Below are 18,806 nucleotides of genomic sequence, written 5' to 3'. Positions count from 1 at the left end.
AGTTTCATAATAGGTGTGTGTACATTGGATACTTTTTCTTCCATTCCTGTGATACTTTGCTAAGAAGAACATTTTCCAGCTCCATCCATGTGAACGTGAAGGACGTAAAGTCTCCATCTTTCTTAATGGCTGCATAGTATTCCATGGTGTACATGTCTTTAGGAAAGAAAAAGCAAAACTTGCACATTAGCGTCAACAAATCAGGGAAAGCTAATGGTTCCAAAGCATTCAGTTTCCTGTTTTTCCCTCTAGAATGAAATAGCATGTCATTACTCAAGGTTTGTCTGTTTCGGCACGTTTGCAATTCAATGACAACGGGACAATTTCGTAGGAGGAAATTGTCATACCTGCTGGGCTAGGTACAATGTTTCATTTGTGCAAATTTGGCCCAGGAAAAATATGTCAATCCAAACATAAAATGCTAGAAAATTAATTTCTTGAAAGAATTGAATAAAGTTCATGGATCTTACATTTATCTCATTCAAATAATATTGGCTAGGAACCAGAGCTGTATTACTATTTTTATGAAACCAGATTCATAGAATCTGGGAGATTTTCTGCAGATTTCATACCCAAACTTCTAACTCAGAAAGTCAGAGAAACTCTGAAATTCTGTTATCTCTTACATGAGTCTCCTTAGGTTCACGAGGTGAGGATGAATTATTTTCCTAGAACGAACCTGATAGAGCCTGTCAAATTCATTGTCCAAAATGAGTCATCTCATGGGTCCTGTTGATTAATTTTTACCCTAATAATGGTCCACTATATATAGCACTCATGACATTTTGATTTAAGATACTTGGGCATGTAGTGGTAGTAAAGAACCCGGGCCATGATTTCCATTATTTTAACATGAAAACTCTATTAAAATAGCTATACTTCTTAAGCTTAAAATATATTAATAGTCTTTAGAGCATGTTTAAAAAAATCAAAGAGATAGGTGCATACTATGGTCTGAATTGTATTCACTTCCCTTGCCAAAAAATATATTAATATACAGAAGGTGTCCAAAAAATCTATACACATTTTAAGAAAGGAAAAAAAAATGTATTACAATTGTAATACTCAGGGCAGCGCCTGTGGTTCAAAGGAGTAGGGCACTGGCCCCATATGCTGGAGATGGTGGGTTCAAACCCAGCCCCTGCCAAAAAGTGCAAAAAAAAAAAAAAATTGTAATACCCAATATATACTGATAATGTTTGTTATCGTACATATTGTATCTTGCATCTTTTATAATTGCGAAGTCAAACACTACTTGAGTATTATGCTCTTAATATAGTGTTTTCTTTCTTACAATGCATGTACAATTTTTCGGGCATTGTAGGTGTGTCTTTGGTGAAGTCCTAACACTCAGTGTGATGAGATTTGGAGATGAAGCCCCCGTTCGGAGGCAATTAGGTCTAGACGAAGTCCCAAGGGTGATGCCCTTCTGATAAATCACTGTGCCTGTAGTAAGAGACGCCAGAGATCTTGCTCACTCTCTGCGGTTTGAAAACAGTGAGATGGCAGCCATCTGCCAGCCAGGGAAAAAAGCCCTCACCAGAGGCCAAGTAGGCTGACCCTCTGACCTCAGAGTGGAGCTTCCAGAATTTTGAGAAATAAATGTCATAAAAGTCCAAAGCCTAAGACAACGAATCATCACACACTTGTAAACTGACCATCAGTGTTTATGTCCATCTACACATTAACTCTCTCCAATCTGGTTTTGAAACCTCTCCCGGCTGTTGCACCACTGCAGATTTAAAAATCTTGGTAATATCTGGGACACCAGCTCTAATCGCTTCATTAGAGAGGAGTGTCTCTGCTTTCTGATTGACACGATTTTGTAAGTGTATGCTTGTTTTTTAGTCAAAGACAGTACACATATTTTTATTCCTACCCCTACTACACTTGACCCCTCTGTCATAGCATGGATATTTTAACCAGCCTAACTTCTGTCGGTTCTTATGAGATGCACCTGAACCCTTCCTTCAGTAACATATCTCTCATCTCTACATTTTCTCCTATCATAAATATTTTTTGTTACTTCATTTATTTCTCTCATTAGAATTCATTATGCTGCCTACCCTTATATGTGCAGAAATGTTGGGGTAATTTGGCATGGCGCTTTTTAAAGCTCCTTCTCCTTAGCGGCACTTACAAAGTTTTTCATACTAAATAAGCACTGATGGGAACCTTCTTTCATAAAAAGTTCTATGTTTAGTGCTATGAAAAGAGAAATCAATTTCTCCCAACCTAGTTCTTTGTTGAAGAATATAAAAAGGTCAGATTTATTTTATCCATGTCATTAAATTTATCAAAAAATGCTATAGTATTTAGGAAGAACAGTAGAGTTTATGTCAAAGGATAATAGAAATTTTGTTAGTGAGTTGACATTGGAGGGGAAAGTTGGAATGGGAGTTAGGTTTTAACAATAGAATTTTAGTGACTTTTTAAAACATTGGAAACCAGACATTCATCAAACATCTTTGGCCACGTGCTCACTTTGGCAGCACATATATTAAAATTGGAACGATACGGGGAAAATTAGCATGGCCTCTGGGCAAGGATGACATGCAAATCTGTGAAGCGTTCTATAGCTAAACAATGACAAAAAAATCTTTGGCCACTTTAGATGATAACATACAGTGGATTTCACTTCTAATGTCTTAAGAAGTCAATACATTTTGCTTCAAGAAATTTCCGTTATGTGCTCATCATTACTTCTTACATTTAAATTTAGTTTAATATTTGTAGAAAAACTAGTATTCTGAATAATGAGGAATTGCTGATAAACTGAAAATAAAATTTTCAAAAGGTAGGGGAATACTGGGCTTATGAGAGTTACAACAAGAAAGGACAGGTCTTACTTTGCCGTAGGGACTATTGGAACATGGGCTAGCAAGTCGTAATGGGTGCCTGTTCATTCACTGCTATAACCAATTATCCTAAACCTGGTGGCTTAGAAACAAGAGCAATTCATTTCTCACAGTCTGGAGGCTGGGAAGTCCAGGGTCAGAGTCGAGTCTGTGTCTGGTGAGAGACGCCTTCCTCACAGATGGTTGTTCTCACACTTTCTGGTGGAAGGAGTGAGGAGTCTTTCTCGGGCCTCTTTTTAAGTGCACTGATGCCATCCCTGAGGGCTCTGCCTCCTAAACGCAACATCTCCCCAAAGCCCCACCTCCAAATACTGTCCATACATGACCCTGGAAGTGAGAATTTCAAATTATTTTAAGGAGACCTAAATATTTAGACTGGCATCGAGGGACCGCTGCCAGAGCAGGAAGGTCCCGCCTCTCACTCACTCAAAACACAAGTGAGATTTTCCTAGAGAGGACATTTCAACAACAGAATTAACCTCACAAACCACAAAAGACTTCTCTTTACTTAGGATGTTAACAACTCAGCCACTCAAGAAGTGAGAGTGACATCTGAGATATTATTTCAAAAATAAAAATAATTTTTAAAAAGATGCCGGGTACTCAGATTGTTCTGACTGATCACATACCTCCTGATACAAATAGGTGAAGAAAAATAATTATTTACATCTCTAGCAGAGACAAGAGTATCCACCAGAACTCGGGATGTCGAGTTATACAAACATGGTCAAATTACATAGTATAGATCTTCATTTATCTGGAAAGCCCAGAGATGCTACTGACTCTAAGTGCAGCTGGCTTCATGCGCCCACACGTGGTACTTGGACCCTGGCTCTTGCCATCTTATAGCTAGCTGACCCTCCAGGTGGTAGACTAGAAGGCCCCTGCACACTGCACTCACACCTTACTAGCTTGGCAACCCCGGAGAAAGAGAATGCCCTCAAATTGTTTAACACAAAAATGTGGAGGGCTCTGATTGCACCATCCATTAACAGTCACAGGCAAGAAGGAATACTCTGAATGGCCAGGCTTGGCTTACAGGTCTATTCCTAAAATTGGGGTACAGGCATGGTTTAATTTCTAGTCCCATCACTGGGAAAAGAAGTTCACGTAGTGGAAGAGTAGTAGGAGTGGGTGGGTTGGAAGGAAAGATGGATAACATTAATTTTTTTTAAAGAGGCATATATATGTCTACCTCTACAGGTAGAGCAGGTGGCCAAAATACCTCTGAAATTGCATTTTAATGATTATATCCTAAAAATCTGAGAGAAAGGACGGAAATTTAAAGCTTGCATTAAAATTGGCAGGCAAGCAGTTTTGTGTTTAAGACAAAAGCCATTTTCATTGTTGAAAGAAAGTGAATAGTTCTTTGCCATTTGTTTAAGTGCCTAATGTTTTTATTCTTCTAAAAATGTCATTGTTTCTATTGGTTTGTTAATAGTATATCAATTAATATATATGATGGTTTTGATCAAGATCACTTCTGTGAATTGTCACTGTTCATCTTGCCTCTCCAAATCTATTTTCATTCCATTTGTATAGACTGGTAGAAAAACAACTTAATCTTTACACAGACATTTTGCAAACACTAGAATTGGTAAAAAGGTGTAAATTAAAAGCTGGATTTCTCACTTTTCAACTTTATTTGCCAAAATGTCTTTGTAATTGAATTTCTACAAAGTTCTTATATACAGGTAAGTTTTTTGTAACACCAAAAAATTATAACAAGGGTCATTCTTACAGATAAGTGGGAATTATGGTCTTAAAGCAATTTGGGAATAACATGTATCATTGGTATATACAGTGGAACCTCTGTAAGTTGACCACACAAGGGACTATAACAAGCTGGGCAACATGAGGAGGTGGTAAACGCAGGGAACTAAGCCTGCCGCTCTGATGCATACACGTGGTGAATGTCTGGTTTGTGAAAATTAGGTCAACTTAAAGAGGTGGTCAACTGGAGACATTCCACTTTCTGTCTCTCTTGCTTTCTGATTTTTGAAGGAGAAATACAGTGTCAGAGTGTGCAACCCAAGCCACATCACATGGTGACATGCGAAGTTCATAATGAATGCTTTCATGTAATGACAGCACAATATTTTATTCACACCATTCCAGAACATGGGTGTCCTCCCCCAGCATCCTGGGAGGGATCATATCACCAAACTCCCGTGGGAATAACAACGAGTAAGGGCACTTGGCAGTCTCCTCATCTGATCAATAAGGCCCGATGAGGTTAATGACTTCTATCAGGCAGCTTATGATTTATTCTCTATGCATGACCTGCCAGTGAAGCCAGTCTTCAGAGCTGTGACATCACAGCCTTCCTCTCACTTTACAGAGAAGAGTTGCACAGCCATTCCGTCAGATTCCTTCCTTCTTCTGAGCCAGATTTTGTATTTCTGACAGTCAAAATAATTTGTATGAAATCAAAAGGAATGGAATTAAAAAGGAGGCATGGAGAGTCCTGTCGCATCTCCTAGCTGCTGTGCCCCCTTTCTGAGATGCCAGCTTTCTAAAAGCATAGCCCATGTCAAATTGCTCGGTAATATTTACCTCTCATTTTTCCCGCCATATCAATAACTAGCTCTTGTCATCTTTAAAGTGCTTCTCAAACATTAAATAATCTCAGATTACACACTTTGTTCTTTGCATTTATCTTGACCAGCTGTCAGAGAAGGCAATTTATTTCCTCTCAGTTTTATTCCTCTTGGCTCTGTGTGCCTTCTGCAGTAAATTTGAATGGAAAATGAAAGGTACAACTTAGTGTGTTTCATAGCAAGGGCAATGCATAATTTTCTTTAAGCAAAATGACCTTCAGATTACTTTCAAATCGCTTATGGCTTTGTGGTTGGCGACTCAAAATATATTTTCATCACTTTTGAGTCTTTCTTAATTCCTAAATGGAAATATTAAGAACGTGAGGATTAAAATTTAAAAAAGATGAAAAACACAACAATATTAACTTTACTGTTTTCATCTATTTAAAAATGGTACCATAATTATATTGACAGAATCATAAAACAAATGAACAGGAAATTCATGTCAGTTGTTTAAAAAACGTAAAAATGTTATATTTTAAATGAAATCTTGCGACAGTAGCGTAGGAATTGATATAGCCTCTCATGTTTCTACGATCAAAGGAAAAAATAAATATAAAAAATGTGTGTTCGTTCTTGAATTTTCTTCCTATTAAAAATGTGACCAAGATTTAACTAATTTGTATGAAATCTTGTAAAATTACTCAGAGTTTCAAGGTACCAAGCCAGTCTAGGTAGTACTATACACAGAAAATGCTCTGCAAGATGCAATTCGCTGAAGCGAATCTGAAGTGCAAAAGCAATTCTTCAGATGTTCTCTGCCTAGTAGTAGTAGGAAACCTTTCACAGGTTAAATGACTAGAGGTTAGTTGATAAAAAATGTATCACGTTTCAAGTGGGCCACTCCTAAACTGTCATAATTCGTTTACTCTCCTGGAAATCATTATTCCAAAGGTTTGATTCACTTGTAGCCTCACTTGGGTCTTAAATGGCATTTCAAAGCACTCTTATTCTTCATCCATTTTAAGAACTCCCATTAGCAGTGATGGCTCAAAATCAACGGGAGGATACGATGGAAGTTCTTTCTAATTTGTCCTCCTTTGAGCACCACCTCAAGTCCAGTCTGGGAAACCTTATTATAGAATATTGGTCCATCTTGCTATCATTTCCACTAAATTGAGTTCATGAACTTGGGATCTGTATTCCCATAGGGTTTTTCAGAAAAGAAAGGAGATTTGTAGTCACTATGGTTAATTTTCACTTATAAAATCTTAAATTATCTGCCAATAATGCTCCTCATCAGCTTTTAAATCTTTTAAAAACATAGGCCTATTTGTACTGGTTGTGTTCGTTTATTACTAATTACTATGTGTACTCTTTTATTTTTCAAATCTACCAGCCAGGTCAGATTGAGGGAGGGTGAGTGAATTGTGGGATCACACCTGTGGTGCATAATGCAAGGATACATGTCGGATCTATTAGTATAAAGTATAAGTGTCTTCACACAATAACTAAGTAAATGAGATGAGGTATATATTAACCAGTGTGATGTAAGAGTTCCTGATTCTATATGAAATCAGCACTTTGTACCCTATAAATCCATGAATGTATACATGATCTATGTGTTTATGATTTAGTAAAAAAAAAAAAAAATTAAAAAAATACACCAGCCATTTAATTAGACTCTTTTCAGAAATTTAAAACACCAGATTATGAGGTTAAACTCCATTTGTCAGATCATAGGGAGCCGTGGTGCTGAGGAACAGCTTTGATTTTGGGTAAAATTCACGAGTCCATAACTTTTTGATCAACCTCATGCTGTTCCGTTGTCTTGTATTTCTCTTTTGCTGAGGTGAAGAACTCACCTTCCTGCTGTCTGGGCTTCTACAGCTGCTGCTTCTTGAAATAAGCATCAGTTAGATGCTTGGGATGTAAACATGACTGTTGTCAATTTTTGTGAAGATGGCAGTGATATTCTGGTGTGTCCCTTGCAGAGGAGCTCGATTGAAGATCAGCAGTCCAGTGACAAGTAGCTAGCCACTCCCAGTTGCTTTAGGAAGACCGTCCTCTGGCTTTTGTGGTGACCTGGGGGATGATTAGAATGTTCCCGGGAGTGATGCTTGATCACACTTTTTTTCACACCCTGACTGATGGTTCTTTTGCTACAGCTCAACAGCTTTGGCACACCTTGAGTGGAATAACATCCAGGCATTTGTCAAAGTTAAACCATCCGAGTCCTACCATTCTTGTCCCTGTCAATGGGTTTGTAACAGTGTCACGGACCTTCACCTTCTCTTTCTTTTCAATCTTGGATTTAGCCACTGTACATTCCCTCTCATACTTCACCTTCTGGAATACATAGCAGATGGCAAATATCTGCCTATTCTCTCTGGAGAGAGCAGAATTTCGGCGGCAGGGGTCTTCCCCTTCTTGCCCTTTTTGGCCTTTGGTTTCTTCTCTACAGTAACCGGCTTCCCAATATTTTCACCTGCCATCTTGCAAAATAGGAAAGAGAACTAATATGTACTCTTGAATGCATTTGGTTTTCTTTTTCCTAGGAAATATTTTATGGAATTTCCATAGAATTCCTAACATAGAATTTTATGTTACTGATCGTCTCTTATAAAGAGAATAGTACTTTTTAAGGCCAAAGAAACCAAACAAGTAAGACTTTATTAACTAGACTACTTACTTTTGCATGTGTTTTTTTTTATATTCTTCCCCTATACTTCAAAATTGTGTTCTGTAAGGAATTTATACTTTAAGTGTCCTGTGTACGTATCTGTTGGAAGGGTCCAAACTTCATTTTTTAAATTTAAAGACTTCAAGTATACTGACAATGTCCGTGCTATAATGAAATCACTTTATTTGCTCTAGATCAACTCTCTCAATTTTGCTAATGGGGCAAAACAGGTTCTATTTGTATTAATAAATTGTAGTATTTGTTCTTTTTTAGTGTCAAGAAATGAATTATATGATGAAAAATAATCAAGGATGAAAAGGATACTGAGGGAATCATAGAATTTTTTTTTTTTTTGGTTACATGGAAATATTTTAGGCTAATGTCCATACTTTTTAAATGGAAACAAATGCCTGCATTCATTGAAGAGTTAGTCCTTCACCATTTGTTTTCGAAGCCTTTCCTTAGAGTGATAATAGTAGACACAGAAATAGGCAGAGTCATAACCAGGATCACGGTGGGGGTGGTGATCGTTGTAATGAAGAAGGTGATGATGAAATACGGGTAATGTTGCACTTCAGTAGTTGTTGAATTGCCCTTTATTGACTAATTACTATGACCAGGAAATATGCCAGGTTGAAGTTATAAGTTTTATTTTCTTTTTGGCATTTTGATTAGGAAATGCATCTACAACCACGACTGTGATAGACAGCAAAAATGGATCTGTGCCCAAATCCCCTGGAAGGGTGCTGAAGAGGACAGTCACAGAAGACATAGTGACGACATTCAGCTCCCCTGCAGCCTGGCTTCTGGTCATCGCTCTGATAATCACATGGTCAGCTGTTGCCGTTGTCATGTTTGACTTAGTGGATTACAAAAACTTTTCAGGTAAGATACACAAAATGTGGCTTTTAGGTTAAAAGAATCAATGTCCTTCCCACTTCTGGTTTTGTTCCTCTTTGCATCATCTTAGCGTAAAAAATAAAACATCCCCTGGGGATCATGGAAATCCGTTTCCTTCTTCCACTTTTCTATTTTCTTCCTTTCTTGTACTCATTGGTTTCAAATGACATTGATATTCTTATTCTGGAGCTAAACAAAGGCTAATGTGCAATTTCATTAAAAACATTCATTAAAAAGTTTGAGTGGAGATTTAGTTTGGGGACTGGCACTTTCCCAAGCATTAATAAAGAATGATATTATATATAGGTTTTATATTTGGCAATATAAAACTGAGCCAAAGGACTTTTGGATAGTGAAGGATATTATATATTATTTTTAAGGGTATCTGCCATTTGGCCCCAAGCTTCTTTTTCAGACATACTCTTTGTTTCTCCACCAAACCATCCTATTTTGAGTTTCTAAAAATAAAGACAGTTAAAAGAATTTTCCCAGATTCAGTTGTAATGAAATATGTCCTTCTGGTTTTGTAGTAAAATAGGACTAAAACAAGTTAGAACATACAGATTTTCATGATGGCCTAGTCAGTCTTTAGTACATTGTTCATCCCTTTGTCTAAAGGCTTGTCATATTTTATTTATTTTTTATTGATTTTTTTTTTTGAGACAGAGTCTCACTTTATCACCCTATCACTCTATCACCCTTGGTAGAGTGCTGTGGCATCACAGCTCACAGCAACCTCTAGCTCTTAGACTTAGGCAATTCTCTTGTCTCAGCCTCCCAAGTAGCTGAGACTACAAGTGCTCACCATGCCTGGCTATTTTTTTTTTTTTGCAGTTTGGCCAGGGCCAGATTCAAACCCTCCACCCTTGGTATATAGGGCTGTCACCCTACTCACTGAGCCACAGGTGCTGCCTGCTTGTAATATTTTAAAAACGATATTTGTCTATTTCCACATCTGACATTCTTTATTAATGGTGAGTTCCTTGAGGAAAGGAATCAGTCAGGTGTTGAATAAAGATTAAGTGACTAGATAAATTAACTTATGTTTATCACTTTTTACCCCAAGCAAAAATATCACATTAACCTTTTAATGTCCTCTTTCTTATTCTTATACTCTTCCATGCCCTATTTTCTTTCTCCAATAATAGAACAGAATCAGTAGGGCCCAGTGACTATAAATAATATAAATGACATTCTGCACATGCAGAATCCCCTACTCCCCATTATGGAATTTTAATCCTTCAGCCATTACATATCAGGTATCTACTATATGTGTAGGAAATTACTTATCAGGGATTTACTATATGTATTAGAAGGTGTCAAAAGAAATAACATATAAATATAGTGAAATCATTGAACTCTATTTGGGTGCTGGCATGGAGGTGTGGTTGGGATGACTGCCAGCTGTCACAACACATTGGTAGAGGACTAAAGTGGACGTCACCTAAAAGATAGAAAGACGTCCCAGGCTGTCAACCAAAACAAAAAGGCTATTGATCTAGAGCCATAAATGTCTGCTATATATCAGCAACAATTTTAGTATATAGTGTAATGTAGGGTCCTAAAAATACAGTAGGAATGTTTATGATATAAAATTATGACCTAGAATTTTAAGTGAAAAACATTTGGTTACATTACTCTAGGACATTTTATTTCCTTTGCTTATACACTGACTGCAGCATTTCCCTATGAGAAGAAACACCGCCAGTGTAGGTGTTGTCCAGAGCACATAGTTACACTGGTCCAATGGAAGCCCTATTTTAAGTCATCTAATGTGAAAATCTAAGTATAGATAGCCGTGCATTGTATTAAAAAAAGAACAATTTTTTTGCAGTGATAATTTTTGTAGTATACTTAGAAAATTATTGACTCTATAAATAGACTTACAAGCAATTCCTAAAATATACCTATTTTAAAAATTAAAGAACTATATTTCATGATCATATTTGGTTCTAAAGTTAAATAAATGATTCAACAAGAGTTTCAAAGTGTAAATGACCTCTTATGGTTTTTATGTTAATTTTAATTGATGTAATTCACCTTTTGCTAGAGATTAATATTATTTTCACTATACGTCTTTTGTTATACACACAATAGCCTCGGAAATAATTAATTGTTAATGTTTAACAAACAAGGTCAGGGATAGAAGAAAGTTAAGAATGATTCTAAAGGCTGGAGAGTAAGGCACTGGGTCTTAGCACTTTAGAAAAGTAGGCAAATGCTTTGAAGCCATTATAAAATTGTTCCTAGAGAAATGAAAAATTTATTTTTATACATACGTACTATGCTGAATTGAGAAGAATGATTCTCTGCTGGGCAATCCTCACAATTCCTTATTTCCAGAATTTGATCTGATTTCCCAGTATATTATCTGCTGTGGAGCATGTGCAGAATTACCTTTTATGTGCTGCTTTCATATAATTTCAGCAGTTCACTCTGCAGTTCCATAACCTAGAAGTGAACATGGCTAGAAACATACCTCCTGGTCTGTGAAATAGGAATAGAAGCTTGTTTTCTATGCTGCAAAATCTGCAACTTTGACTCATCTTATCAAACAAGACAAATTTTAGGGCACCAGATACACAGACTGGAAAAGAGATTTCATCTGCCTTTCATTTCTTACTAAACATAACATCCAAACAATATCTAAATAATAGTATTGGATATTGGTGCATTTGGCTTGCTGTACTTGTCAGATTTGGTCAGAGGAGCCAGGTCACTCTGCATGATACGAGCAGGGGATTTATCATGTGGCTTCAGCCTCGTATGTAAAGCTATTCCCTCAGCATCTGGCACTGAGTTGAAGGTCAGCAGGGTGGAAATTGGGAAGGGTGGATGCACAGATTAGGGGAGACAAAGGACAAACAGAACTGAGAGAAACTCAAACTCTGATTTGTGTCTTACTACTTCAAATTATGGTGATGTGGGTGAGCTGCAGGATCAGTTGGTGTCCTTCACCTCAAAGCTGGAGGAGCCAGCCCACCCAGCAGGAGCTGGAGACATGGGCGTCTGTTGGGGCGGCCGGCACATCTGCAGTCCTGTGCACCAGCCTCAAGGGCACTGCCCTCCCCCGACCTTCAGAACAAGAACAATCCTTTCACCGTGACTACTCTTTTGCCTTTCAAAGCTAGCATAACTTTCTCCTGTGTCCACCTGTTACCTGGAATTCTGGGAATAGGACAGTGTACAAAGCCACCATATAGGACAACTAATGTAATTTATCATCCAATACCTGGATACTTGTAAGCATGAGATGAAGAGCAATTCGTATTTACCTGACCACTAGTCACACAAACCACAGTGTGTGGTCACCCTGTTATCCGGGTGTCCATGTTGTCTTTAGCTCTCGCTGGAAAGATGGCTTTGGAAAACCCCTAGGAGGGCAGGGCAACATTGTTTTTTTAGCAAATTGAGTCTAAAGGGTCATAAAGGCTGCCGGAGGTCTTATCCCCAAACTTTTGAAGACCCAACCATAAAGCTCTTTCAGAAAATCAAGGGGTGCCCTGATAATGTAGAACTTTTTCAGGACCAGAATTTGTGGGCTTTGCTTGAAATTCCTTACAAACGTCTTTTGCCTTATCTATGAAGAGCCAATTTTCTCACTCAACAGTAAGTGTAAACAAATAGAATCTTAAAGAAATGAATACAAATGAAAGCTGTAGTGGATGTTGAGAATTTTCCCTTAGGTCAGAATGTACAGGGATAAATTGTAGTAACTCATAGCTTTTCTTGTGCAATAAAAAGGGTTATAGTTTATTCGCGTCTTCATCCATAAGAGGAAAAATAATCATTCCATCGTTTCACCAGCGTGTCTCAAAGCACATCTGGTAAATTTTGCAAGCATTCCACAGAACACACTTGTTTCAAACCAATTCTGTAAGAATTAGGTAAGATAATCTATGTAAAACATACATGCCTGGGACAGAGGAGGCACTCGTTCAATGTACTTTGTATTTAAATCGTATTACGGGTAAGTAAAATCAGTCATCTGAGAAGAGAGCCAGCAAGGATATGATGGTGGGAAACATCAATTTCTTATGAAAGTCTTGCAGCCATCTCCTCATGTGCCTTTTAAATAGATTTTCTAATGAGGTGTGCCATTTATCTACTGCTCTTGGAAATTAATTTCCCTGATTTTTTTTTTCTTTTCTTGGCATTTAGCCCAGTTAAGCAGGTGCACTGTTTGTCAGGCTAAGAGCTTAGCAGAATAAAATCATTTAGGGAAGGCTCAAAGTCAGTCAGAAAGTATAAATTTAATATTTAATTACATTATATATGTGTCTATGTGTGTGTGTGTGTGTGTGTGTGTGTGTGTGCGCGCGCGCGTGCGTGTGCCTGTGACTATGTTCCTGTGTTTTAGGAGACTGGGAAGACAGAGGCACTAAATGAAACATTGTAAACTCTATCAGTTCTCATGTACACTGAGTTTTCAAGAATGGTTGACATTTTGTGTGCTTCTTGGTCTGATTCAAATCTTATCTCAAATTCCATATTTTGTGATCAGTGCCCCAGGCCTATTTGGTCTTCTTGGCTACAGCACCTATAAGGGTATATTTTATCACCCAACTCCAGTCTGCTTATGAGTGCTTAAAGGAAGCAGAGAATTCTATAATTCAATGATTCTCAGAGTCTAATAAAAGTTTACTGATCCTTCATGAAATGAATAAACAGATAAGAGAAATATACCTATTTTTAAAAAGTATTCTTAGTTTTATTTTTATTTATTTTATTTTTTTTGTTGCAGTTGTCATTGTTTTAACTGGCCCAGGCCAGGTTTGAACCCGCCAGCCTCAGTGTATGTGGTTGGCGCCGTAACCACTGTGCTACGAGAGCTGAGCCAAGTGTTCTTAACTTTAGATTACATGTTCCTACATTTTTTGTCTTAAAATTCTTTTCTGAAATTAGATATTCAGAAAAACAAGATATTGTGTTTAAATGTAATTGTTTTACAAAACAAAAGTTTGGCAATTCTCTGTCAATTCCCCAGGTTTTTGTTGGTAGTAGATTTCAGGGTCAAAAAATCCAAAAGTCTGAAATCAATGCTCTATACCACTCATGTGAAACTTAGCAAACAAAATCTTACATGAGGATTAATAAATCTGTCTGTAAAAATGAATACAATTATAAATTGTACTAGGTGCTAACACTCTAGACTCTGAAAGACAAATCTTTACGTGTCATTCAATGCTATGCATAAATTCACTTCCACTGAGAATTCTTTCTTGCACCTCCCATAAAAGTGAAGTCACTCCATCATAATTCCTCATTGTATTACTTACAATACTTACTACAATGCTTACTCACAACACTTACCCAGGGTATTGGTGATTCAGTGGTAGAATTCTCACAACACTTACCATAAGTTGTACATATTTAATTGGGTCTGATTTAAAAAAAAATTGAGAAAATTTAACATTAATTAGGGCATACTATCTCATTTCCTACTTCTTTCTTCCATTTTCTTTTATTTTTAATTACTATAGATACATAATAGTTGCCTATCTTTATAGGGTGGGTGTGTTTCTTTAATATCTCTCTTCTCTACTCATAAACTTAGAAGGAAATTATTTCACTTACTTGATTTTTCTAGTGATTCTAAGTATTTAGAGCAAAGTAGGAACTCACCAAAACATTTGAATGACTATGGAGATGAAAGAATAAGTGAGGGCGGTGCCTGTGTCTCAGTGGGTAGGGCACTGGCCTCATATACTGAGGGTGGCGGGTTCGAACCTTGCCCAGCCAAACTGCAACAAAAAAGTAGCCGGTCATTGTGGAGGGTACCTGTGGTCCCAGCTACTCAGGAGGCTGAGGCAAGAGATTCCCCTAAGCCCAGGGCTGGAGATTACTGTGAGTTGTGAAGCCAAAGAACTCTACTGAGGGCAACAAAATGAGACTCTGTCTCTACTGAAAACAAAAAAAGAATGAATAAATGAGTGAATAAGTACATGGATAAGGGAAGTATCAATGAATATACTTCAAATGCTCAATAATTAGCAAAGTATCACTTTATAAAATATTAGCATTCAAAGATACTAATAGTATTAAGATTCACATTGAAAGTACTTTTCAAAACACTGTCTCCGTGATTGAATCATGTGCATCTCAAAGGTATAGACTGTCTTATTCATTGCCCTGCTTACTGTCTGACATACAGTGTTCAATAACATTTGTGTAATTTAAACAGAAGCTATTTGCTAATCTGTTTAGCATCAATAACTGGCAAACAATTAAAAACACTAGAAAGTAATAACAACAAAAGAACACAGGGACTTCAAGACAAGAAGGATAGTAGCCTAACGAAGTCCCTGGGAGCTAGAGTACTAGATTCGATCCCAACTCTATGAACTAGCAGCTTTGTAACATGGAGCAAAGTATTTCTCCTTCACCTCAGTTTCATCCACTGTAGGTAATAGTAGTACTTGCTTCATAAGGTTGCTGTGAGCATTGAGTGAGTTTATATGTATAACACTTGGAATTCCTGAGTGACATGCAGTAATTGTTAATAAACCGTAGCTAGTATTATTTTAATTTAATCTTCATGACCTTAAGTATATTTCAATGCTTCTGAAAGATGAACAGACATAGTTCAAAAGAGAAATTGACAACGTGAGTTCCAATTTTTGAATATCATGTGAATATACATTAATTCTCACAATTACACAACAGAAACTCAGTGATTAAACTATCCTATTTTATGTTGAGGGACTACGGGAACCATTCCAAAATGGTTTATTAATTGTATAATATTTGTAAGCACATAACTCACGGCATTGTATGCTACGTTTTCATGTGATAAAAAGAACTTCAAAGTTATTTCTTCAGCTAACATTCAGCATTAAGACAGGTAAAGAGAATATAGTCAAGAATTTCTAAGACTAAACTGAAGCCAATGCTCCGTGTCACTCAATTGAGCTCATTTACTAAATGATTAGTTCGTCAGGATATGCTAAGTACTATATTATCTCTTTTTCATTGGTCTGTTAAATTTATAATATAGTTTTTTAGGTAAGTCATCCAACTGGAGCACTGTGCTATTTCAACTGGTTTTTTACTATCAGAAAATTAATTCTATTGAAGGCTAGCTTGGAAGCAAATCTGTAGAAATCTATAAACCTATATAAAACTTTATTTCTCCCTTCCTTATTGTATGCATAACATTCAAATTTCTGTTTATAATTAACATGTGTGTTTTTTTTTTAAGGAAAGCAAATTAATTTTCTAATGTATAGAATAGCCACCTCTTTTGTATATACTTATTCACAAAATTATAATAGGATTACCTCATTCTCATGTTGTTGGTACTGGACAAAGAGAGTCTAGCCACCTGTCGCTGTCAGCAATACAGAGATGGGGATAGGTCTACCAAACTTTGTCAGGGCCCAGTATTCTGCAGAACAGTGAGAATAGTGATTCCAAGACTATTCTGTTCTTGATTTCTCACAATCACAGTTTTAGACATAATAGTTCACAGTAAAAACTGCAATAACCCTTATTTTAAATGATAATCAGCAATACTCAGTGACAATCTATGGCAACATTTCCCATTTAAAAGTTAATTTCCTAAATTAATCTTAAGCAAAAACCACAATAACCCTTATTTTAAACAATTATCAGCACAACTCAGTGACAAACTTTTATAACATTTCTAATTCAAAAGGTAATTTCTAAACTATTCAACATGGAACTCTTTAGGGTGGGAGCTAAATTTACAAAACAGTAAGAATGGGAGACTGGAGGTCAAGACCAGCTGTGTCATCTGCCCCAGCCTGACAGACTTCATCTTATTCTCACTGTGTGCTTTCCTTGATATTTGACATAGGTAAAAGAAGCCCAAAGTTGTTTGTGGCTTCACTTTGGAATATAAAGTGCCTATGATTTGACGCGGGTCTAGCCCCGGTTAGCTGGAAATATTCCCAATCTAAATAGCTGCTGCACGATTATGCTGGTGGAAAATTGATAGGTTGGGGTCATATTGAGAAAGAGACATGAAATGTATATCCATATCCATTCAGTAATACTCTTTTTTCCTCAAAAAGTAACAATTGAGTAATAGCAAAAGAACCATTTAGAAACATTGCCATGAAACTGTTATATATTGAAATATCCACAAAATTTTAACTAAGGATGCTTGCATTTAATTTCATTAGGTTCTACACAAGTGCAGATTTCTAAACTACTGAAGTAAGTTAATAGTAAAGATGAGTATGGGAAAATTTTAATTGAGAAAGTTTTTAAAAGCAGAGGGAAAATGCCCATGCCTCAGATGTTGAAAGGCAAGGATTGGAGCTACAGTATGACTATTCAAATGTAGATTAGCAACAGTGACAGTCATTTCCGTCTGCAGTCAATAAAACAATTAACTCACCAAAAGTGCTTTTAAATCAGGATCCTAGTTTTTCTTTGATTTTAAAGCATCTAACTATCCAACATCTGCAAGTATTTTATTTTTTTCAAAATTGCAAATCAAATGGGTTTTATCTTTTAGAATCCAATGTACTTCAGGAGTTTTTCATCCCACCCTTTATTTTATTTTTTTCATGATAATCACTTCCAGTCTGTTTGGGCTGCTGTTACAAAATGGCATAAACTGGGTAGCTAATAAATGGCAGAAATGCATTTCTCCTAGTTCTGGAGGCTGGGAAGTCCAATGTCAAGTTGCCAGCAGATTTAGTGTTTGGCAAGAGTCTGCTTTTCATCTGTATCCTCACCATCATGGAAGAGAGGACTGAGCTCCTTTAGACCTCTTTTATCAGGACACTAAATTGATTCACATGGGCTCTGCTCTCATAACTTAATCATCTCCAAACGCCCCAATCCAAATACATAACCTTAGGGTTAGGATTTCAATATATGAATTTTGAGAAAGGCACAAACATTTAGACCACAGAACTCACAGAAGGGAGAAGGACTGGTTATTGTAATCTAATATGGGTATTATCCAGAATTGTGAGGGAAGAGAGAGAGAGAGAGAGATGATTAGGGAGACAGAGAGAAATGAGAGAGAGAAAGAAAGAAGAGACAGTGTTGCCAGAATTCCTGAAGTAGGTCCTCGGCCTCAGAGTTTCAAAGAATGAACCCACAGACCACAGACATCAGTGATAAGACAGAATTTATTAAGATACAAAGGAGTAGGTCAGAAAGGAAAGGTACCAGAGCTTCTGGCAAAAGTGGGGAAACCCAAGTGTAAAGTCCCCTATGTGGGTCCCTCTTCTAGGAGCTTTAGACTATTTTGGGAATTATGTGTGGCCAGAACTTGACAGACTTCAATGCTGATTAGCTTCATGACCTAATTACCTAGTCTGAAATTCAATGACCTAATATTTAATTGGTATTTCTGGTTGAACCATAACCAGTTTAGGTGTTAGTGAAATAAATACTCAAATTTATTTTAAACTACATAGTCAATTTCAAGACATTTTATTTCATAGTTTGAATTTCACATTTTTGTCCACAGGAGTATCCTTGAAATAATATTATATGCTCTATACAAAGTTATCCAATGTTCAGCATTTGGCCTTTGCCTCTGCATTTCATTACTATTTTTACCTTTGATCTTCCTAAATCTCTAGCAGTTAGCCACGACCTCTCCATTTAACCCTTTAGCGTAAATAAAAGTAAAGAGCCAGTGTAAGTGGACTTACAGGGAGAATCTTAAAATGTAAAACTCGGTTAAATATTTCGAAGATGGTACAGCTGTATTTTACAAGTGATTTGGGGCCATTAATCATATTAAAGGTACACACATCAGCATATATGCAGTTTACTTGATTTTAGTTTTGGTAGCACAACTTTGAAAAAAATCCTTGCTTCTGCTTAGTTCCAAAT

The 18,806-nt window shown here is 36.8% G+C and overlaps 1 protein-coding gene and 1 non-coding gene across 2 annotated transcripts in view; both read left to right on the top strand.

The window, feature by feature from the left end:
- TRDN (triadin) overlaps positions 1-18,806 on the top strand; it is a 119,168-nt gene that overhangs the window by 46,632 nt on the left and 53,730 nt on the right. The window contains exon 2 of the mRNA XM_023512740.1: positions 8,757-8,966. Within this exon, the coding sequence (XP_023368508.1) occupies positions 8,757-8,966 (210 nt within the window). The remainder of the gene's footprint in view (positions 1-8,756; positions 8,967-18,806) is intronic.
- On the top strand, positions 2,477-2,583 carry LOC111725750. Its single transcript, XR_002773739.1, has one exon. It is a non-coding gene; the product is annotated as a U6 spliceosomal RNA (small nuclear RNA).

The sequence above is a fragment of the Otolemur garnettii genome, unplaced genomic scaffold, assembly GCF_000181295.1.
Source record: "Otolemur garnettii isolate 467f Iridium unplaced genomic scaffold, OtoGar3 scaffold00002, whole genome shotgun sequence".
In the NCBI taxonomy this organism is placed as follows: domain Eukaryota; kingdom Metazoa; phylum Chordata; class Mammalia; order Primates; family Galagidae; genus Otolemur; species Otolemur garnettii.
The sequence above is the reverse complement of the archived record's forward strand: the minus strand, read 5'-3'. Positions and strand labels throughout refer to the sequence as shown.